This window comes from Syngnathus scovelli, chromosome 16, assembly GCF_024217435.2.
Source record: "Syngnathus scovelli strain Florida chromosome 16, RoL_Ssco_1.2, whole genome shotgun sequence".
Lineage (NCBI taxonomy): Eukaryota > Metazoa > Chordata > Actinopteri > Syngnathiformes > Syngnathidae > Syngnathus > Syngnathus scovelli.
Window position 1 is genome coordinate 7,236,605 of NC_090862.1, and position 22,677 is coordinate 7,259,281.

Sequence of the window (22,677 nt, forward strand, 5' to 3'; positions counted from 1 at the left end):
TGCAAACGTAACATTCTGCCCTTGCTTAATATTTAGTAAACGGGATCAAGGATAATTACGGCAAACGTGGCTGACACTGTCAATCTCTTGACGTTTACACAATTAGAGAGGACCCGCTTACACACGCGCACACACTGACACACACACACATTCACACACATATATATACACACACACCCTCCCCTCCCTTGCAGTTGTTGCAGTCAAGCTGCAGTAGAGTGAGTCTTCATTGTCTTCATCATCCTCAACAGCCCTTCCAGCATTTGGACTCCATTTCACCATCTTTCCACATGAAAACAATGATAATTATCATGATTAATGGAAATAATTATTGATCATTGTTGTTACTGACAATCAGTGGATCACAGCTTTTTCTTCTGCTCACAAAAAGATGAACACTCTGCAGCTCCTGGTTTGTTAGAGCAGGTAAGAACTGTGTGTGTGTGTGTGTGTGTGTGTTCATTTGAGTGTGTTTCATGTTTCAAGTCCACGCTCTTGTGAGGACTTGTGTGCAATCACCTAAGTGGGGCATCACACCTTCAACTGCACCACACACACACACACGCACCATTGGTCTGGCGCGGGTGTGTGGACAGGGTCTAAAGTAAATAACGTTCTTTTGGTGTCCAAATGTGAGGTGTGGTTGATTCATTCTGCGCCTTGATGGCTTTTCAGAATAAAATGTGGTGTGGTTGGTGGTGAGATCACAGATGAGGCAAGGAGCCGCCACCAGGTAGCGTTTCTTGCGTCTGCCTGGCATTGTCTTCATCGTGAAGAAAAAGATGAAGAAGCAGAAGTTATTTGTCATCAATGACAAGGAATCGAACCTGCACTAGATTCCACGTCAGAAGCAAATCATCCGTCAGTCCGTTCGTTCAGTCAGAATGAATTGTGTCCCAACTTCTTGCCAGCTGGCCGTCGTTACCGTCAAATCCGTATCGCAGCACTTAATATTGGCTGCGGATAAATCTTCTGCATTGTTCGGAGTTTATTTAGGGCGAGGCATTGAGATGACACAATTCAAGATCACAGCAAAGCCTATCTTTCTTCTTCCCAGCTGACCATTTGCATCTGTTAGGCCCCGCCCCTTGAGTAGCATGGACGAGTCACAGCGTCTGGGAGATGGAGAGGACGAGCGCCCGGCAGTTACGTGCCAACCGGGCGACGGCGTCCAACAAGCCCCACCCCCTGTAACAGGATCCACGGACCACCTGGCAGTGAACGGTGAGACTGGTAAGCCAACGCCTCCCGCTTGGTTTCTGATGAGAAACGCTGACACTTCCCCCCCCCCAGGTAACGGTGTGGGTCCTGCCGCACCCTGCGCCCTGACAGCCACAGCCCCGTCCAGCCCGTCCAAAGGGGGTCACGCCAACGGGCGTCCTCGTTCAGGCAGCCGATCTGGTTCAGTGGCACCCAATTCCCCGAGGCCGTCGCTCAACAGTCCGCGCCCGTCCATCGGCCGCCGGCCCAGCGCCGTGCCAGAGGGTCCAGCCCATGGCTCCAAACCGCCCGACTACCTGATGCTGGCCATCCTGTCCTGCTTCTGCCCTCTGTGGCCCATCAACATCGTGGCCCTTACCTTCTCCGTCATGGTGGGTGCTAGCATGTTACGAGACTTGTCTCAAGTCTCGGGTAAATCTCTTAAATATGATCAGCGATGTCGTTTCAGTCTCGCAACAGCCTGCAACAGGGGAACGTGGACGGCGCCCGTCGTTTGGGCCGCAACGCCATGATTCTGTCCGTGGTGGCCATCTTGGGGGGCATCGCCATCATCGCAGCGGCCATCGCGCTCAACCGCGAATGTAAGATGCTCCTGAGGCTCAGAATTTCACCCACAGAACGAGACATTTAGTTTTGTTTGATTTCCACAGTGATTTTAAAATCGGGATAACGAGCCGGTGCCCCCTTCCACCCGGGAAACCTCCAGCGCTGACTTCCAATTCCTGCACGACGAGCATGTACCTGATGTTCTACCTCCGCCACGGTAACCCTTGTTGCCATGGAGACCCACAGCATCCCTCGATGTTAGCGGCGGAGAACGTCTTCTGCATGACCGACGAAAGCGACCCAAACAAGCATTTTTCGCATTTAAATGTTTACAAACCTTCCTTCCACCTAGTTGTGCCGTCCGTGTCACCATGGCGACCGCTCGTCACATGTTAGCGGACACGCTTGGGTCACGGAGGACTCCTGTAATGCTGCATGCTTCCGACCTTTGCCACATGGCCTCTTTTCAGTAGCACTGTGTAAATAAGCGTAGCGCTTAACAACAATTTTGATCATCGATTAATCCTTCGATTATTTATTTTCGACTAATGGATAAATCCAATAAATGCATTTGTTTACCATCCTTTTCTTCAAAAACATCATTTCAAACGTGCAGAAAAAGCACAAACATAAATTGATTCTGATTCAGTTCCTGGTTTGTACTGTAACATCCGTTAGAAAATTGTGGCAAAAATCTTAATCATTGTTTTCCAACGTAAAAGCAGATTATTTTGAAAGGACACAATTAGTCTGCTTTCACAGAGGACTCACAAAATAAGCGAACATTTACAAGGAAACTGCCACTTTTCCACTTTGGAAAAAAACAAGGTTTAAATGGTTAATCGATTATCAAAATAGTTGTTGAATAATTTGTTAATTGATTAATCAATTAATCGTTATACTCCTAATTAGCATGCTGGTTTACTAATAAACACTATGCTAACCACTTACTTGCGCCACCGAGCTATCCCGGGCGCAGTTTGATCTTGCGCGCGCATGAAAATCATATTCCGATCGACGAGTTTGCCTGCCGCACGATTGTTTACAGACTTGACGCTAACGTGACCATTTTCAGTATTAGTGACCAAAAATGTTTGGATTAAACTTCTTATGGCTTCTTACGTTGATTTGTTTACATTCTGATTTTGAGATTTTATTTTTAATGAACTCCCTATTTTCAACCATGAAAGTTTGATTTTGTTTCCATCTGCCACAAAATTGTTGACACAACCTCCAACTTGAAACTAACACGGCCGTTTTTGATGACCAAAACTGTTATTAGCAAGACTTGGTCTTGCTTTGATCAAATGAAGAAAATGCTTCATTTTGATTTGCTCACATTTTTATCTGGAGAATCTTTTGAATGTTCAAACGCGTCCACGGCAACACCGTTTGCACTACTTTTATTTTCTAACATGTGACCTTTGTATTTTTCTATTTCGATTCTCTTTTGTACCGCCCACTCAGCTGCTTCACGACTATTATGGGATGTCTATCTATGCATGCACAGATTTATAAGATTTTAAAATAAAGCTCTCTTTACATGTGACTGCTGATCAAATCTCACTATTATTGATGATTATGAGATTAAACTTCAGGGAGTCGCAAGCGCCAAAGCGTGTTGCCACAGCAACCGTCATTCTGGGACAGAGAGGCGAGCGAGATGCAGACACGACATCCACTCGGTAGTTCCACATCACTCCAATAAATTATTCAGAGTGTGTGTGTGCCGTCGAGTTTGTGTGTGTGTGTGTGTGGGGGGGGGGGGCTGTCTAAGTGGGGGCAGTAGGGAGAAAGAGGCACTAACAAAATGGCTGAGATGAGTCGACAGGATGAAATGAAACAATTTGGAAAAACCAAAAAAACAAAATGGAGGAGGAGGAACGTCCGGATGGGACACCGAGGAAAATACTTGATGTAATGGACCTCTTTAGCTCCTCCTCCTCCTGCTGATTTGAATAGAAAGCACAAACTCATGACCTCTGAACTGTGAGGCGAGTATGCTAACTCGGCAACCCTTCCAACACACCTGACTCAAATGATCAGCTCATCAGCAAGCATGATAATCCTGAGGAAGGGAGAAAAAACTTGAGAAATATATTTTACAAAATCAAATGAAACGCAGGAGGATTTATTTTGCATAGGATTCATTTCCTTTAAAGGGACAGACATGTGCAAGCAGTGCCGATATACATGCAGATGGCCTTCTCCTTCACCTTGGGTATATTTGAGCAATTTTTGTTTAGCGATGATATGATTTTGCTCTGGTGCGTTTCCACTTCTCTGGTCACTGTAGCATCATTGCGCAGCTGACGGCAGCGCCCCCAGCAGGCCGTTGGCGGTGGTGAAGAGGTTGATGGGGGAGGAGCCGTCCGTGATCAGCGTGGACTTGAGGCCAAGCGCCTGCAGCATTTTCACCTAGACAAGAGACGAGCGGTGAGGTCATGTGACAGATGGCTGAGCAAGACAACCATTCATGATTTGACAAAGCCTCATCGGCCGTACCTGCAGCTCGGGTCCGGCGCGCGCCAGTTCGGCGATAGTGTCGCTGCCCAGGCTGGTGACGAGCTGGCGGAAGTGCTCGCTCTGGATGTTAGTCAGCTTTTCCTGCTTCTCCACTTCCAGCAGGTCCATCTGCTTCTTGTAGCCCAGCTCCTGCTGGCGAGCCTTGGCCAGCCGCTCAAGCTCCGCCTCCTGCAAAGCACAAGTGCTTCTGAGCGGGAAGCTCACGTTCTGAGCCCGTGACATGTTGGCGGCGACGTACGGCCTCGATGCGCTGAGCCTCGGCCTTCAGCTTAGCCTCGTGGACGGCCGCCTCGCCCTGGATGCGGGCCGCCTCGGCTCGGGACTGGGCTTCGGCCTTGGCGGCGCCGGTGCTCTCCACGGCGGCACTGAGACACAATGCAGACAGATGAATATGAGGACGCGGCCGGGCGGCCGTGAAGGCTGAGAGTAAGTCACCTGAGGGCCTCCAGCTCCAGGAGCTCCTTCCTGGCCCGCTCGGCCTCCGCCTGGTCAGTAATCCTCTGCCGCTCCAGCTTACCGCGAGCTTCCTGCTCAAGACGCTCAGCTTCGTGCCTGCGGGCGTTGCCGACCAGAATTAAGTTGTCAAGAAGGCAGAATGTCCACTGAACAGGTTGACATTCTTAAACCGGGCGATTTTGGTCACCTGGCGGCGGCCTCCTGCGAGTTGGTGGTGATCTCGATGGCTAGTTGGACGCTTTTCTGCAGGGCGTCGCGCGTGCGCTGGTCGACAGGTTCCACCGATTGGATGTCGACGCTGCTGATGACCAGTCGGTTCTGGTGGAAGCGGAGACTGGGCCGCACAGCCAGCTTCTCGTCGAAGCCGAACACGGCCGAGTAGATGATGCGGTTGGAGTTCTGCCGAGGGAATAAGACGTGTAAAAATGTTGCATTGGTGTTAGAGACAGAAAGGAGTCAGCAAACCTTGTGGAAGTCGTCAAACTGCACGGAGGCGACGGCGCCTCGAACCCGTGACGCGATGGCCTTGCAGGCGTCACCCACAAAGTCCGGCACCGAGAAGAGGGTGGCGGCCTCCGCGGCGTCCACAGGCGGCTTCACGTCAAAGTGCCTGAAGGGACGACGGCGGGACGTTACACACGCTCACGCACAGCCTTCTTGCGGCACACACACCAGTTGTAGGAGAGCTGCAGCTGCAGCCTGGCGTGGTCGGCGGTCTCGATGGTGATGATGTCGGTGAAGAAGTCGGGTCCGAGCAGGAGGCAGATGGCTTTAATGACGTTGCCGCGTTTGGGCCTGTCGCCGGACAGCGACAGGACGGTGAACTGCTCGTCAGGCCCCAGCATGACTCGCTCGGGCCCGAAGACCACGCGGGCCCTCTTGGCCCGGTAGTCATAAACCTGGACAGCGGCGTTGTGTGGGACCCGGAAGGAGACCACCAGGGTTTTGTCCCGCTTTTTGCCCCCCAGATCCTCAGTCAGGTTCCTCCTGTTGGAGCGGTCGGCCAGAGGGTCTCGGGGGGACGCCAGTAAGTCCTCCACGTTGGCAGGGAGCTCCTTAGACCACAGCTCCTCATCCTGGGTCAGCATGTAAGTCTGGCCGATCACGGCACGCACCTAACACGCAATGAGGCATGAGCCAAACTATATGCTATGCACCTTTTCAAAATCTTGACATTTATTCCAAATGATTTTGCGCAGCCCGAGCGACTATTGCCAGACAGATATAAAATCTCTCAACTAATTACTGATTATCACAATCGTGATCAATTCATTTGATAAACCGATGAATGAATTTGTTGGGTTGTTACCTTTCCGGTCTTGATGTCCCTGACGTAGATTCCCTCGTGCTCATCCAGCGGGATGGCCTGGCGCCTAAGTACCACCTCCACCTGGGAGGGGGGCACGTACTCGATGGGGCCTCGCAGCATCCAGCGGTCGCCGGGGCGTCGGATCACGGCGCCGTGACGACGACGCTTGCTTCGCTCGACTTCTTCCTCTTCGTCGGACTCCGCCTCCTCGCGCTGGCAGAGAGAACGGGGCAGGAGGGCGGAGACCAGGGTTAGCGAGCTCGTGCGTGGGGAAGGGGGACGGGGCGAGGAGGAAAAGGGGGAGCGCTGGAGAAGCGGGATGGAAAATGGTGAGGAGGAGAATCATGTGACATGCAGGAGGGAGGGGGGGACAAGGGGGTGTGATGGGGAGGGACACCTCAGACAGGAAATCACCCATATGTTGCTCTTAGTTAATTTTTTTGTTTTCCCACAAAATACCTCAGCAGAATGTTTACGCTTTTGCCTTTGAGGCAAAACAATCAAGATGGGGTCCTACAAACACAACATGGCCACTTTGAGCGTTGGACAAGGTGGCAGGTGGCCCCGGAGCAACAGCGGGCCCCCCAGCAGGGTGCGGGCTCACCTCCTGGGTGTCGGTGAAGGCCTCAATGGCGCGCAGGACGAGGCCCTCCTCTTCAGACAAGACGAACACGTCCTGAATTCCTTGCTCCAGATTCTCGCCTGGCTGCAGGAAGAAGGAGCGCTCCCCCTGGTGGACAACATGGAAAAGCAAGTGCTTTCAAAATTCTCAAATTGCACAAATGAAATTATAGAGTGGCTCACACAACAGACGTATAAAGTAGAATTAAAAAGAAAAATGTCTTTTGGATTTTTAGTTCTCTCAGAATATGCAAAAATGAGACTCACCTTGACCACCCTCTTCTGGCCCAGCTGAGGTTTCCCGTCGGGTCCGACCGGGTCCAAAATGACGCAATACTGGCGCGAGCTGAGCGTAGTGACGTTGACCACGCCCACCACTTCCTCCGCCACCGACGGCACATGAGCTTCGCGGTCCTCCAGGGTCACCAGCCACTCTTCTCCCGTGCGTCGATCGTGACCTCCCGCGTCGCGGAAAGGTCGAAGTGCGCGCACGTGTAGCGCTTTCTGAGGGGGCGTAGGTCACACCGTCAGCTTCAAGTTTGAACTCGACAAGCGCAGGAAAAGCGCACCTTGTCCGTCAGGATGAAGGCGTTGACGATGTCGATGACCTCCTCGTGGGCGCCCGGCAGGTACGCGCCCACCTTGCTCACCAGCCACTCCTCACCTGAACATAAGACGGGTGCCAGGTCAGGCTTGGAAGTTTCCAGCCACCACAAACAAACAGGAAGTGAGATAAAAGAAAAGAGGCGTGTCCCACCCGTAACCCGGAGCACTCCCCCGCGGTCAACGCCCTCTTTGCGCGCTCGCAGTCTTATGGCCTGGTTCTCGCCGATCACCGTGGCCTTGATGGTCTCCAGGACAACCACCTCCTTCCTCGGGATGTACGTGCCTGACGAGGAAGACAACGAAAACAACCATTTTTTTCCCAAACCCAACCCCGATTTGAACTTCAACAATTATGTCTGCGTTTTGTTTAGCGAGCTCCTCAGTCTTGAGTCTGTGGGGGGTTTCCCAAAAGCGCTCACCGGGTCCCTCAAAGAGCCACTCGTCTCCCGCCACGCGCTTTTCTCCGCCGTCCAGGAAGTCGAGCAGCGCCTGCAGACGGAGCGCCGTGTTGGGGTAAACCACCTGCAGGGGGGTTACGTCCTGAAGAAAAAAAAAAAAAAAGCAAACAAATCAGGTAGCTTTGGATTTGACAATGTTAGAAAAATCTATATATATGTTATCATGCGTTCTCTAATCAATGCTTTACCGCAATACATGCTTGCTGTTTGGCCTCGCGGTTTTTATGTTGTGCAACAGAAGAGAAAGATTATGGGTGGGTCAGGCAAGACGCAGCTACGCAACTGACAACTCAGCAAAAAGGGAACATCTACCGAGACCCTTCCCAGAAACAACACGTCTAACTGCTGTCTCACACTCTCAGATGGAACGGCAAGCGAACATCACGTTACCTGTTTTGATCACAGAGACAAAGAGAGATGCTGATCGCTTAAATTGTTTTGCCGATATTGCCATATAAGTATGTAACACCTTGTGCTTTATTTTTGCTTACGAGACAAAGCCCACATGCTTTCCCCCCTCCCTTATGTCTCACATTGTGGGTCGGACAAATCGTAATAAAAAGAGCAGGAGTGCATACAGATATTTACTGTAGTGAGATTGTTGTACTGCACTCCTCGCGAGCATTTGAATTAATATTCTTGTCTCATTGTGTTTTCTGTTTGCTGATTCTTTTCTCTTTACTTTATAGTACATATGTCAGTAAAATAAACCTGACAGACAATTTCACATAGAAGCATTTGACCAATTGGACATCCAACTCACCTGCTGGATCTCCTCGCCAGGGTGAAGCGGGAAGGGATCCCTGGTGAGGCGGATGTCCAGGTCAGCGTGCCTGAGCTTAGCCTGGCCGGAGGCATCGAACAGAACACGGCCGTTGTCGTCGCACGCCACTGGGTTGAGCACCACGCAGTAGTGGCGCGGGGGCACCATGATCATGCGCACGGGCGCGAACAGAACCCTACAAGAGTCACATGGCATGAGCAAAACTGAGGGATGTCGGCACACGGGCGTGCCCTCTCACCTTTCATTGTCCTGGCGGTAGTACGTTTGCGGGCCAATCTCGACACGGGCGATGTTGGTGTTCTGGTCCAGCACGTGGATGTAGTGGTGAGGCGGGATCCGGATGATGGACGCGTCCACCTGGACGTCCGGCTCGCATGGGCGATTTGCGGACTTCTTGGACATCATGACAATAACAGCCCGCACTCAGAACCTGAACGGGACGGGCAAAGGGCCTGAGTATGCCATCAGTCATGAGGACCCTGGAAAGTTGCTAGGCAATTCTGTTATGCAATCAGTCGTGATGTCATGAGTCCTGAGGCCATACACGGGGTTTCAGAAAGTTTTCGGTCAAGACATTGACCAGGCTGGCTCTGTATTCATTAGAAACGCCTTTGGTGTATGTCTTGGGCGTAAACAGGAATGTGGCGAGGTTAGTGCACACAGACACACAGGTCAACTATGGTGAAGATGAAGGAGTGGCCCAATGACTTTGGCACTTGAACTTTCAACAGACACACCCCTCCACCGCCAGATAAACAAACAATAATGTACAGGAAAAGGAAATCTGATGACTTAAGTTCATTCCAAATATATCAAACGTGACGACCACTCATCAAGTTCAGACGAGAGACAAACACAAATCAAACCGATCAAATCAAATAATCAATAACGTTTAAGAGGCAGTAAAGGGGCGGAGCCTAACATTACCTGACTGACAGGAGCCAATAACAGGGTGACCGCTGCGGAACAAGCTGCACTGAATTAAGTCAGACAAAAACATTCCTCCTGCTGCAAACCACTCCGATTAACAGTGACCTTACAAGTATTCACGTGACGTCTGACTTCACTTCAACTTTTCCAACATGGCACTAAAGCTTTCCAACCCGTTCACGCGCGCACCTATCCACGCACAAACCTGACCAGCGTGTTTGTGCCATCTTCCGGGTTGGTAACTTAACGAAAGGATTCAATTCATTTAATTTATTCTGATTTCACAGATAGGACCCAGGAAGCGGAAGTATCACTGATATAAAAAGTCGATTTAGAATCCGGTTGACAGATTAGACCGACTGGAAAAGTCCGAGTCATACCATGACGTCAGCGACACACCCCATCCAGGCTAAAAATCAAAGACAAACTCTACATAAAGTTGACTTTTTGCTAGTCAAACTTCAGCTAAATTACACTTTCGCATCAATTCCCCTCCGTTACCATGTTAATATTTTAACGCGTCGAGGGTAAACAAGCAGGCCGAACAAACTTGAAATATCGTCATTTGTAACCTCTGAGGTTCCTCACCTTTTTCTTTTTCGGAGTCCGAGTGGCACAAAGACGCACGATGGAGGCACGACCGTGAAGACTGCGACGATGTTTTTTTTTTTTTTTGGACGCCTGTGGTGGGCGGAGCTGCGGTTTCGCCATACCGGAATCAAGCAGGCTGGTGCTCACGTGACTTCCCACACGTATGTATTTTATTTTCCTGACATTTGAAGCCATGTAGGTCCTACATTGTTGGACAAATCAATCACAACGTATTTTGGGTTTGAGGGCACACCGTGACGTCATCTGGTCTTCCGTGGTAAAGTTCCACGGCTGAGCATACTTTAAGTGCACTAAAGTGAGATGCGACCAGAATGAGGAAAAACACTATAGAAAGAAGACGACGACACATAAATCAGTAGAAATAATTGTCAATATCTTTTCTTTTAATTCATTTGACGTATCAAAAGGACAAACGTGCGAGTATTACATATTGCACACGTGCATGAGCAGGACGCCCGAGGTCACATGATCAAAAGTGGCGCGCAGAAAGACATCCAGACATTTTAGAAACATGTTAATAATCTGTACAGACTTTGGTTGAATAGATTTGTGTAGGAAATAAAGCTTAAATACGACAATAAAATCTACATATGTTCTTCCCTTTTAAAACTGGCAGCATCTTAACTCTTTCCCTACAGGACTCAAACAACAAGCATGTTTAGAAGAAACATTAGTTGAGGGTAAAAAGACATCATCCACACCAACGTGAGCCCGCAAACATGCTAACGACCAGCTAACAGGCTTAGCCATGCTAATTGACACATCGTAGAGAGTGGGGACGAGCATGCGATAACAAACGAGGACCACTGGTGGTGAGGAAAGTGTTAAGACGACGCCTGAGGAAGGAACGCAAGTTTGACGACATCCAATGGCTGCGATTCTTAACCAAACCATTTGCGTCGTTTCTCGGCTTCCTTCGGAAGGAAGAAAAAGTTTGAAATGTCTGGACGGGAGGAGGAAGTCTTTCCCTGTTTGTTGTCATTTCTTCCAGTGTTTTCGTCGACAAGTTTCTTGCATCATTTTGCCACCAGGAAGGGACCAAATGGACGGCTTTGAGGTTTTGTGTCCTACGAGCTGTCCTGGCTTTTACTCTAATAAATACTTTTCATTTTTATCATAGAAGTGAGGTCCCACTTTAGGTATGGAATGAAGAGTTGCTGTCAAGTTCCTGTCAGCACTTCACAATAAAAGCGTGTTGATTAAGTGCTGCTGTTTGTGGTCATGTCACTCGCTGCGCTTTTTCTCTTGACGGGCGCCTTCAGTCCAACATGGCGTCCAGCTGGTCGGCCAGGTCGTCAAACATATTCCCGATGTCGTCCAGGATGTTTCCTGCCGACTTGACCGTGTTGGCTCTGCTGGGAGCAAAACCCGACACACGTAAAAAAAGACGGTTAAACAAAACACACATTGGCTGGCTTGCAGTGCTGACAGGAGTATGAAAGTTCCTAGACTTACCCGTCACCCTGGTCCCGGTCCAGGATCAACTTCCTCTCAACGGCCTTGAGGGCCGCTGCAAGAGATGTGCTGGTCTCATCCAGTCGCTGCTGGGCCACCTCCGTCACGGCTGGACCTGCCGAAGTCTGGACTCTGGCGGCCGCTGGGGAGGAAGGGGCTGGGCAGAGAGGGGCCACCGACACCGGGGGGGGCCCGCGGGACGGAGACCATGGGGGTGACGCGGCACCGAAGGCCAGACTTTGGACCACACTTACACTCACCGCCGGAGACCCGAGTCCAGCTGTCCCAGAGAGAAAAGTGAAAAATCAGCCTGTTGTGTTTGCGCCACCAAATATTCAAAAAGGGTGACGTTATTTTCCATTTCCAGCAAGACGAAATAAACGCACACGTTGTTAGCAAGGAACAAAACTGTGAAAAATACTTTGTGGAACGGATCAACGGCCAGAGTGATTTGGGAAGCGTGCCACCAATCACTTTACCTTGTGCTGCCAGCAGGCTGTGCCGTACAGGTTTGGGGGCCACAAGCGGTTTGGGAGACGACAGAGGTTTGAGGGGGGCCCCCATGTCCATCCTTAAACAGACTTCCTCCGGGTTCCTCTCCTTGGCGTCAGCCTCGGCCTCAGATTGGGTCCGGTCTTTGCAGGGGGATCCTTCGTCTTTGTCTTTGGGTTTGTGTCGCCGCTTGACCGTGTCTGATTCTTTCAGGTTGAACTCGGGGACTTCGAGGCTTTTGGCAGCGGCGACTTTGTCGGGAGGCTCCAGCACGGACTCGGCTCGAGGGGGTCCCGGGGCCCCCGCTTTTGGCCTTTGCTTGATGGTCAGGTTTCCCTCCTCGGCGAAGGGAATACACTCACTGGAGCTGTTGTGAGGTGACCGCGAACCCTTGACGTCAGCTTCCTCCGTGTCCGACTTGTCTGGCTCGTGCGCGCTCTGCGCCCTCCTCCTCGCCCCTGGGGTCTCTTTGGATTCGTCAGCAGACGATGTCTGTGGATTGGGGTCACGTTTGGGATCTGGAGGGTTTTGTGTTTCTGCACTTGCTTCTAGGGAGGCCGCTATGGTCCTGACACTTCCTGGGCTGTCAGTCACCACGCCGCCCGATGATGTCAACGCGGCGCCGTCGCTCACAACGCTGGCCACTGACACGGTTTTGCTGTCGGTCACCAGGCCGCTGCCGACCGTCGTTGACGCGGAGGTGCTGTCGCTCAGCTCGCCGCTCGTGGTGCTGCTCACTGAGCTCAGTCTCTTTGGAGGGGGCGGCGGGGGTCCTTTTTTCCGCGCTCGCACGGCAAAAGACTGACTGCGGCCTACGTTGGTGCTCCTCTCCAGACCGGACGGCATCCGAGCCGTCTGAGCGCGGCTGTGTTTGCGACTTAGGGTGGCGTATGAAGGCACGTTTCCAGAGGGGGGCGCCAGCTCGTCGTCATCCTCGTCAGGTTCTCCATCCGATAGAGCGTAGCGGTTTAGACTGTGGGTCCGTTTCTTGGGAAGCGCCAGAGTCCGGCTGTGCTCCTGGGGTCCAGCAGACGCGTCTGGGCGGTGAGAGTGCAGGTAGTTGAAGCCCTTCAACGCCGGCGAGCCATGAGGGGACGAGCCGTGAGAGCGGGACACTTTGGGTTTGGCGGGGACGGCGGGGTACTTGAATACGGTGGCCGTTCCCAGGGGAACCAGCTTGTGGACGGGTCTCTGGTCCCGGCCCTCTGGGACGTTCCTGTCTCTGGCGGGGCTGCCGTCAAAGCTCTCCTGGGACCGGCCGTGGGCGGTGACAAAAGCGGGTTCTTGGAAATGTCCAGACCCTCGGGAACGGGTCTCAACGCCGTCCCGGCCTAGGGACGAGCCCACCGCATTTCCGACGTCCTCGCAATCGGCGTAGTAGCCAGACATGGCCGACTGCAGCTCGGCACTCAGCTCACTGTCCTGAAAGGTCATCATGGTCTTTGGGGTGCGGGGGGACGAGCACTCCCCGCCGGCGTCTGGCGGCTCAATGGCCACTACGTGCAGCGCTCCGGGAGCTTTGCGCCGCATTGTTCCCTGGCCGGATTCAGCCTGAACGATGGCTCGGTGGATATCGCACAGCTTCTTCACCGCTAACATCAACTTCTTCTGGTGGCCTGCGGACCAAAGGCAAGCAGTCAAGACAGGAAAATTGATTGTCACCCATATTGCAGGGGGTTTGTGGTCTCACCCAGTTTTGTGATGCCGATCTCTTGCAGGTCTTCCCACGTCAGGTCTTTGACGATGCCGATGCTGTCGTAGCCGTTTTCTGAGAGTCTTTTCTGGTACTGCGGGAGGCCGATGGCAGCGAGCCACTCGCTGAGCTCTGACTGCAATGCAAGCGCACTCGAGTCACGCTCGGCACTATGCAGGAGGCTCTCGGGGCCTTTCCACCGTGTCTGCTCACCGGGATGTACTCTGGAAGCCACTCGGGAATGTTCAGCTTGTTGATCTCCATGGAGATTTTCTTGCGGTGTCCCGGTTTGGTCACGCCGATGGCTGTCAGATCCTGAAGGCCAATCGATGACGGTCGTTAATTAGTTTGTAAGGAGTCAATGCAACAGGGAAGTGTTTCTTCACCTCAGGCGTCATCCTGCTGATGGTGGGGACATCGTAACCGGCACTAATGAAGTTCCCCGCATACTGCTCCAACTGGAAGTCGCTCAGCCACTCGAAAATGGCCTCGGCGTCCTCAACCGCGAGAAAGACATCACACAGCGCTTACGTCATCATCAATTTCATCGCCGTATTCATGATCGAGTACAATTCCTTACCTTGCCATCCAGCAGCTGCTGAGGACGAAAAAACTGCTGCTGGGTGAAGGTCTGCTCTGCCGCTTGCTGCACTGTCACCGTCGGCCTACGGGGGGTGTCGGCACCTGCGTGCAAGACAACAAAAGTTGACAAGAGGGCAAAAGAAGACTGCAGAGAAGAAAGAGGAAGAGACGATGAAGAGAGAGTAGGAGAAAGAGGATGACGGTGGGGAACCTGCGTGGTGCTGAGGCTGCTTGCTCGAGTGCGAGGCTCCACAATCAACAACGGACGACGCCACCTGCCAAGGCAAAGCGCAATCGGAAAGCTGTCCCGCCGTTACGTTACGTGCGGCGTGTACCTTGTCATGGTGAGCGGCGGTGGCGGCGGTCCCATTGTGGGCGTTGCTTAGCGTGTTGTTATTGTTGAGCGTGTTGTTGTTGTTGCTTTCGGTGCTCTGGCCGCTGCCAGCGCTGCGTGTGCTGCCCACGCTCTCGCTGCTCCCCACGCTGCTGCGGTCTCCTGGTGAGCGCACGACAAAACACAGTTCCTCAAAACGCGTCATGAGACGGTGCGCTGTGGGAGGGGGGCACCGTCACGAGACTCCGGTCGTTAAGCTTCTCACGTATACGGACAAACATCAGGCAAAGTGTTTGTCGGGGAGATGCTGTTTGCCGCGCATGTGTGAAGTCAGTCGGCGTGATGAGGCGTTACGTATGTGTACCTGCGGGTGGGGCGGGGGGGATGCACAAGGAGTAGGAGTCGTCAACGTGAGGGGTCGAGCTGAGGCCGGCGGCCAGGGCGGCTCTGGACCGGCGACGAACGGGTAGGGAGGCATGTCGGGAGAGGGTGCCCCCTACAGGGTGGGGGAGGCCAATCAAACGGCCGGTCAGAGCATTGCTTCACAACCGCAACTCAGCCAAGGCACATTTTTGACACGAGAAAAAAATTTGAAACAATGTTTTCACTTCTTGGTGGTGGAGTTGACTGTATTGACTTTTTGATCCATTTCGTTTGGCTGTGTGCTGTGCGATTTTTCCGATGTGAAATATATGCCTTGGCTCAGTTGTATTTTGGGTTAACACTGCGTGAGAGGTCAAAGGTGAAGGGAAGCCCATGCAGGAAGCACGCGGAACGACTGGAATGATGTGCTTAGTTTGAAGCAAAATCACGTGATTGGCATCGGGCCTCACCGACACGTCGGCTGATGACCTCGACGATGGAGGGCGGGAAGAAGCCCACGCGGTCCGTCCCCCGCTGGTTGTCGTGGATGTGACCTTTCCATCGCCCGTCGGCGTGCTGCTCCAGAACCTGCCGCCGGTGCCGTGTTAGTTTAGCACACCACCTTCTACTTCCACTTACGAGTTTGCGTCATTGTTTGAATTAGATGAACTTCGGTTTGCGTCAAATTGACTTGGCCGGACAACAAATTGAGTCCGAGGACTGGGCTGAGCTTGTTGAAGGCTGCAAGAGCGGAACGGTCATCTCACCGTGATCACGTCTCCGGCGCGGACGTTGAGAGCGGTGGGATCGTGAAGGTTCCACAAATCCTTCAGCGCCCGCACCTGCAGGACCCCCGTCGCGTCTGCGGGGCCAACAGGTAGACAGTGACCTCAGGGTGCCCTCACTTTGACCCCCAGTGCTCGCCAAGTCAGTTAACATTCAAACAAGGCTTACACGACGCACTTGTCATGACATGCAAGAACTACACACACAACTAAACACACCTCTGAGCAGTTGCTTGATGTCTCGACTGGCGTGTGAGGTTGTGAACTGGTTGACGATATCGAGTGCCGTCTGGTTGTATGTGTTTCTGATGTTCACGTCGACGCCGGCCTAGAAGCGCACGCACACACAGGCGTGCACACGTAGGCGTCACAAACTCACACATGCACAAAGAGTTGTGAGGAGCGTTTGAAGCATCAGCAAAGTGGGTCAGGCCGCCTGCAGCCCGACAACGCCTCTTGAAAATGACGAAGCGGCATGAGCGGCACGAGTGGCACGTGCGACACGAGCGGCCGTCACGGCGGCAGCAGGCAGGCAGGCCGGGGAACTCACATCGAGCAGCAGCCGCACCACCTCGGTCTTGCCGTAGAGGGCGGCCTCGTGCAGGGCGGTGCCTGACTTGGTGGTGGCGTTGATGTCGATGCCAGCCTTGAGCAGCAGCCTATGCATGCACATTCGCGCGCGCACACACACACGCGCGCGCACACACACACATACACACACACACACATACACACACAGAGTACACACTAAGCTTGTAGGCTTCAGATAGTCTGCATGTGCAAGGCAAATGGATAAATTAATTTCCTAGCTGATCGGGCGTGAGGCAGGATACACCCCGGGCAGCTCGCCAGTCACTGTCATGTTGCTCAAGATGGAACCGGTGGTGAGTGGCACGCTCACCCAATGACGTCCTTGTGGCCGTTGCGAGCGGCGAGGTGCAGTGGCGTAGTGAAGGCCGAGTCGCTGGGCTCCTTGCGTTCGCCCTCCAAAAGCGCCGCCACCATGTTGCTACTCAAAAGCAGCTGGGCCACCTGACACCCACACCCAGAGCACTTATTATCGCACAACTATCTAGGTCCACAACTTAAAAATCCTCATTGAGCGATCGTACACACACGCTGACCTTGACGCGGCCGAACTCGCAGGCGAGGTCGAGCGGTGTCTTCTTGGCCTTGTTGACCAGGCACGGGTTGGACTGGTGCTGCAGGAGCATCTCAGACTGAAAGCAAAAGACGGCTTTCTTTCACTCGGGGCACTTAGCGGAGGCGGCGGGTGGTAGCGGGATGCCGGCTGGCTCACCACGTGGTAATGTCCGTACTGCGCGGCCAGGTGCAGAGGGATGTGGCCATCCAGCGAGACGCCGTTGACGGACGCTCCCGAACGCAGCAGCAGCAGTACCGACTCCGACTTGCCCTGCCACGCCGCATAATGCAGCGGGCGCATTCCTGCAAACATGGCAGCAACGTTGTTACGGGTGGGAATCATAGAAAGGGACTGATGATGAAGCAGAGCCGTGCAGTCCTACCGTTGCTGTCCTTGACATCGACGACGGCCTGGGCCTCCAGCAGCGCTGCCAGAAGATCGCCGCTGCCTGTCAGGGCGGCGTGATGCAGTGCCGAGAAGCTGCTCACCAAAAACAAAGCAAGCAACATACGAGTTTTTTAAAACAAAAGCAGCCACCACACCTGACCCCAATTGCCTTACTTAATGGAATGTATTGAGAATTATTAATTCATCCCCAAAATATGATGTTGATAAACACAATAAAAATGTCTCCTTTGTTCCTATTGTGAAATCCAAGCCCAGAAGCAGACACACCTTGACAAGATTCCAGGTGATTGTCACGGTCATGCATGCACACACACGTTACAATATTTTATTCATGGGGCGTTTGTAATGAATAGAGGTAATTATATAAGTTTATAAAGTCCTATAGTATGTGTGCGTCTGTGTGTGCGAGAATGCAGCGGAAGCAAGGACATGTGACCTGACAGGACCAAAGGCGCTGTTGCGTAACACCACCATTCAAGCGGCCACGACAACAAAGATGGCCACTGGCGAAAGGGCCACTAATGGGAAAACACACACACAGAGGCGCGCCCACACAAACAATCAATCATCTGTGAAAATCCCTCTTTGCGCATCATTGGGGGGATGGGGGGGATCTTCGTCCCTGCCAGCAAACAATGCCTGACACACTTTCTTGAAAAGCCCCCCCCCATCCCCTTCCAGGTGAATCATCATGTGTAAGTCATCTAATGTAAGGCATGGAAGAGTGGAAAGGAAAGGGGAAACTGTCTAAGGTGGGGGGGGGGGGTGTTGACCTGTTGTCGTGGAGACCCTTGAGGAATGGGTCTCGGTCAACATGGCGACACAAGCAACTGGCGAACACTTGTTGCCTTTTTAGTTGCAGCTAGAAAATCCCAATCGTACTTGTCGCCAATCACGAGCTACTGCTTGTAGCTAGGTGGACGAAACCCGGTTTGAAAGCTCAATCAGGTCTTGAGTGAAGAAATGGACAGACAAGGGTGCAAGCCTGTGTGTGTGTGTGTGGGGGGGGGGGGGGGGGGGCGGGGGGGGCGTGCGTGTGTGTGTGATTACCCATCTGCATCTTGGTAGTTGATATTGAGTCGCTTTGTGGATCCTAAAAGTTCTGCAAGAACAAAAGGCAGAGAAACACCATCAGGAACTCAAACTGATCACAGGGGCGACCAGTCAGGAGGAATGTGGATCAATAGGAAAAAAATAAGAAAAGGAAAAATATAGCTTGCTGGCAGAATGCAGACACACACGACTGTGAATGCAGAGATGGTGCAGGGCTCCCTGCGGTAATGCGCTTGGTGTAGCTTTGATAACCATGACCTGCTTTTCCTAATGAACCCCAAAAACAGCAGCACACTCTTCCTCCTCATCATCATGATGATCAAAGATGGTTTGTGTGCCTCCATGTTTTTTTTCCCCCCTCCTCTTCTAATCGCTCCCATCCATCTTTTGGTTGAGCCTCTAAGCTCTGCCCTACCGAGAGCCTCGCAAAACTGGGATTGGTCAAAACGCTCTAAGTGTGCTTGCAATCATTGATCACCCCCCCCCCAAGTTAGTCTTGAAAATTTATTTTGAAGTATTTTGTGTATGGGGCAGGAGGCGAGCAGCTGTAGTCGCAGCTTTCAGTGTGTCACTTGCTCCTTCCTCCGCCTTCCTTCCTTCCTTCCTTCCTGCTGCTCACAAGAAAAAGTTGTGCCACAAGAATGCGGAGGACTAAAATTAGAGGCGCGCTTGGACCATCACGCTATCATTACGCGTCTACGCTGGCAAAACGCTTCCAATCCAAGTCTTTGACACCTTGGCGTGTTGGACTTGTGGAGATAGGAAAACAAGTAGCGGGACACGGCTGACGTGTGGCCAAAGAAAAGCGTTGTCCACACTTTGGACCTCTCATGACAAACTTTTCTTTCGACTGGACGTGTCCCGCTCCTGACCCGGCCGGCGTGTCAGCCACCGCCTCTCGCAACCTTCACACTTGCTGCCCCGACGCTATTGTTCCCACCGACAGGAAGTCGCCAATCATGGAGTGCTTCCTGCTTTGGAGAACCTTCCTTTCTTCTGATGTTCCACAGCAGTCGTGTGGAGACACAACTCCTGTGGGAAGGAAGGAGAACCGCTCGCCACTCGGGCCGTCCCGCCACGCCACTCGAGAAGCTCGCAAACACACGCCAGTTTCGTGGAATGTCTCACTTGCATGCTGATGTTTGACCACACGCACGCGCACACACACACGCACACACACACGCACACACACACGTGAGCATGTGACTTCCATGCCGTGTCCCAATTCCTGTCAAGTTGTCATCTTTCCTCATCAAACTCTTATCCCGCTACAGCAAAATTCCAAACCCTGCACAGACGATGAAAGGTGTCACTCACATATCAGCACCATGATGTCATCACCTCGTCGCACACATGCAAACAAACACACACAAGCGTGTGCACACACACACACACACACACACTTGCTGAGATGGACGAGGTCGTGCGAGCAGCGATGCGTACATGAAGAGCCTTGAAAGCAGCCCAGGACAAGACAAAGCGCGCGGGCGAAGGGTGGAGGGCGACGTCACGGGCGAGCGCCCCAAGGCGAGGAGGAGACGAGCGACTCCTTCACATTCGCTCAACGTCTTCATTAGGACAACGCTTCTTCAACAAGTCCAGCACCAACCCCAACTCAAGTGCCTTTTGACACGAGGACATGCAGGTGGGCAAATGGAGCGCACCTTGGCTAGAAAGCGCAACATGAGACGTCTTCAATGTTTCTCCAGAAGGTGCGCTTCATTTGCTCACCACACCGTCCGGGAATGACTATCATCTTGTTCATTTTGGTTTTGGGCGCAGGTTTTACACTCATACACTAGCCCCAATCACGTCTCGAGCGGTCAACAGTAGGGAGCGGACCCAGCCAGCCCCCAAAGTCCCACCTGCCAGCGACGGAGTGGGATCTTTTGTTTGCGCTCTCAGCTAAGAAGGAAAGAATGTCAGCGAGAAACGAGTGGCGACATGTCGCCTCAGCGTGGCTCACAAGCTAACCAGCTAACGTGCTGACTTGAGCGTAGTAAACACTTGGAGGCGGGACCAAACGTCCGACGAGTGGGCCAGCGTGCGTGGACCCGTTTGGAAGCTCGCTCACATTAAGATGACGACGTTGGCGAAATGAAATTGAAACGCTCTTCCGAGATGTCGTCCCACTTTGCTTGAACACGTCGACTGGCGTGTTATCCAGAGAAACGATTGGACGGCAGATGATGCCAAAACAACCAAACAGTGACATCATCGCGCCAGTGGTCCCAACATGAAAACAAATGAGGACAATTGGGCTACTGGTTCATTTTGGGCTCATCTTGGAAGACTGGGTGCCAGAGCTATTTGATTACCTCATTTGCCAGCGTGTTGCAGCATATTTGTTTTCCAATTCCTTTTTTCTAGCTCGAGGGCTTACTTTGTGAGACAATAAAAACTTGATCGGCACATACCCCACCATTTATGTCAATTGCGGACCTGTCAAGCATTTGAGACTCTTTAGATAAGTGAATAGACGAGATCTCCTGAAAACGGCAGGCAATAAATTAAGCATGAAAAGTTTCCCCAGCCCTGGCTTAGCGTGTGCAAATATTGTGAAGTTCAGGTGAAGGCGCGTCTGATAAAGTCAGCGCAGCACCCCCCAACCTCGTCCCCGACGCTAATTCCTTAATCCTGGCGAGGCACCATCTGCGAGCTGTGAGGGGGATTCCAACTCCCCTCAGACAACACACGCTGGCAAGAAACTTTGACTTGAATCCTTCAAGTATTCCCGAGTACTCCCAAAATGCTTCCCCGCTTTCATGCTAATTAGGTGAAGGTTTCAACTTACTGCTCCTGCTGCTCTTCAGCTTGGCCAGAAGCTTGTGCGTGGACGGCAGGTCGCCGCTCTTCACCGCCTGCAGGAGGTCCTGCTCCTTCCCCATCCTGCTCACGTCACAGCGCTGCCGCCACTTCAGCGCCGCCGCCTCAGCACCGCATCACGACAAGACCCCACAGCTTCAGCGCTATAAGTGAATAAAAACAATTGTAAAAATAAAAAAGCCTGAACTATTTAAACACTGAAATGGAAATGCTTAATCGATAAAACGGATGACATCATCTGACACCATGACGTCATGTCATGAACGCACGATGGCCGAATCACAAGGACGAATGTTGTTTTGTCGTTGGCAAGGTTTTCACAAATTCCGAATCTTGTGGCAGGTGTCAACATCAAACTCCGCCCACTGACAGCCTGGCAGCCAATTAGCTGACATCTCTGTGCTCCTGGTTCTGATGCTTCAAAAACTGCCTTCGTTGCCGATAATGAACTTTCCTTCGGCGGCGACAAAGTTTTGGTATCAACACACGCTTGTTTTGGGAAGCTTTGACACCGCGTTTCCCAGATGCGTGCGTTACGTAAGCGCCGAGATGAGCCGAGGCAAGCCAGGCCGTCGTCCCCGTTGGCAGACGTCAACGTTGTCCCAGTTTTTGTCCCGCTTTCCGGCGCAGGAACCTCCAGACAGTCAGCAAACAAAACACATCAAGTGCTTTGCGCTGCAAGAAGGCGCTCGAGTCCTATAAGAAATGTTCCACTTGAAGCTTCTGCTGCTTCCACTACAACTCCATCTCACAAGCTTGACACAAGGCGCATTCTTCACCAGTGTCAACACTTCCAAGAGGAATTCGGCACCCTCCAAGCACTTTTGCTTTCCTCGTTCTCACACGCACGCACGCACGCGCACGCACACACAGACACACACACACACACACATGTATATACATCGTTTTATTTACATGATTCCGTCAGGCCCAAAGACTTGCATTTATGTTTGACGTGATTGTGCCAAGCAGCGTAAGCAGACTTGAATGGACGGAGGAAAGGGAGGGATATGAGGGGGTGGGGGGGTGTCGTCCGAAGCGGACATGTCAGGGTGGGCACGTTAACATTTCGGAGATAGCTGCTGGCCCAACAGTTTTGAAATGTTACCGTCGCTTATTTTCTAGGGAGTGCAAGGAAAAGTTGTCCGTACCTTTTCCGCCGCCGTGGGTTGGTTCAAGCCTCCCACGAGCGAGACGACATTCCCGACGGGGATTCTCGTCAAAGTGTCGATTGTTCGCCGTCCCTTTTGCGCCAAACGCCGCTTAATGTTCACCTTTCACTCCGCTACCGAACTCACGACGAATTCTAGCTTGTTTGGGAACTTTTCCTCCGCCTCTGCGCCACTTGTTCGGTTTCTCCTTCTTGCTGGCAGAGCGTTCTCTCTCTCCCTCTCTTTCGCTTCACCGCCACCGCCACTCGAGACAGGCGTCAAGCTGTAGAGATGTCACACACCACATCCGGTCAGGACTTTG

The 22,677-nt window shown here is 52.4% G+C and overlaps 3 protein-coding genes across 8 annotated transcripts; 1 reads left to right on the plus strand and 2 right to left on the minus strand.

Annotated features, from left to right (window-relative positions):
* Positions 1-169: 169 nt before the first annotated feature.
* Positions 170-3,316, plus strand: LOC125983360 (proline-rich transmembrane protein 2). Of its 3 annotated transcripts, none has more exons than XM_049744544.2 (5): positions 170-426; positions 1,058-1,224; positions 1,294-1,592; positions 1,670-1,802; positions 1,872-3,316. In XM_049744544.2, exons 2-5 carry the CDS (start codon positions 1,098-1,100, stop codon positions 1,889-1,891), a joined length of 579 nt encoding a protein of 192 aa, XP_049600501.1. In that variant the 5' UTR covers positions 170-426; positions 1,058-1,097; the 3' UTR covers positions 1,892-3,316. The 3 variants fall into 3 exon arrangements, with proteins under 3 accessions (XP_049600501.1, XP_049600499.1, XP_049600498.1); XM_049744542.2 differs by having other exon boundaries at positions 1,079-1,233; XM_049744541.2 differs by having other exon boundaries at positions 171-426; positions 1,058-1,233.
* A 561-nt stretch (positions 3,317-3,877) lies between these two features.
* On the minus strand, positions 3,878-10,203 carry mvp (major vault protein). 2 transcript variants are annotated; one of them, XM_049744509.2, is made up of 17 exons: positions 10,046-10,062; positions 9,455-9,486; positions 8,766-8,957; positions 8,507-8,702; positions 7,705-7,825; positions 7,437-7,568; positions 7,249-7,343; positions 6,947-7,183; positions 6,663-6,788; positions 6,059-6,271; positions 5,422-5,864; positions 5,215-5,359; positions 4,937-5,148; positions 4,729-4,845; positions 4,532-4,658; positions 4,273-4,461; positions 3,878-4,185 (listed from the first exon to the last, which is right to left on the minus strand). In XM_049744509.2, exons 3-17 carry the CDS (start codon positions 8,930-8,932, stop codon positions 4,066-4,068), a joined length of 2,640 nt encoding a protein of 879 aa, XP_049600466.1. In that variant the 5' UTR covers positions 8,933-8,957; positions 9,455-9,486; positions 10,046-10,062; the 3' UTR covers positions 3,878-4,065. The 2 variants fall into 2 exon arrangements, with proteins under 2 accessions (XP_049600466.1, XP_049600465.1); XM_049744508.1 differs by lacking the exon at positions 9,455-9,486 and having other exon boundaries at positions 10,046-10,203.
* Positions 10,204-10,421: 218 nt separating this feature from the next.
* LOC125983338 (caskin-2) lies at positions 10,422-22,642 on the minus strand. Of its 3 annotated transcripts, XM_049744489.1 has the most exons (22): positions 22,356-22,642; positions 21,474-21,900; positions 21,173-21,347; positions 18,376-18,427; positions 17,300-17,397; positions 17,074-17,219; positions 16,898-16,993; positions 16,675-16,805; positions 16,324-16,432; positions 15,993-16,101; positions 15,756-15,850; positions 15,459-15,576; positions 14,990-15,121; positions 14,627-14,787; positions 14,503-14,566; positions 14,290-14,393; positions 14,096-14,206; positions 13,923-14,024; positions 13,707-13,845; positions 12,004-13,632; positions 11,525-11,804; positions 10,422-11,424 (listed from the first exon to the last, which is right to left on the minus strand). In XM_049744489.1, the coding sequence occupies exons 3-22, from the start codon at positions 21,264-21,266 to the stop codon at positions 11,328-11,330; spliced, it is 3,867 nt and encodes a 1,288-aa protein (XP_049600446.1). In that variant the 5' UTR covers positions 21,267-21,347; positions 21,474-21,900; positions 22,356-22,642; the 3' UTR covers positions 10,422-11,327. The 3 variants fall into 3 exon arrangements, with proteins under 3 accessions (XP_049600446.1, XP_049600445.1, XP_049600447.1); XM_049744488.1 differs by lacking the exon at positions 21,474-21,900; XM_049744490.2 differs by lacking the exon at positions 21,474-21,900 and having other exon boundaries at positions 10,422-11,421; positions 22,356-22,641.
* Positions 22,643-22,677: the final 35 nt, after the last annotated feature.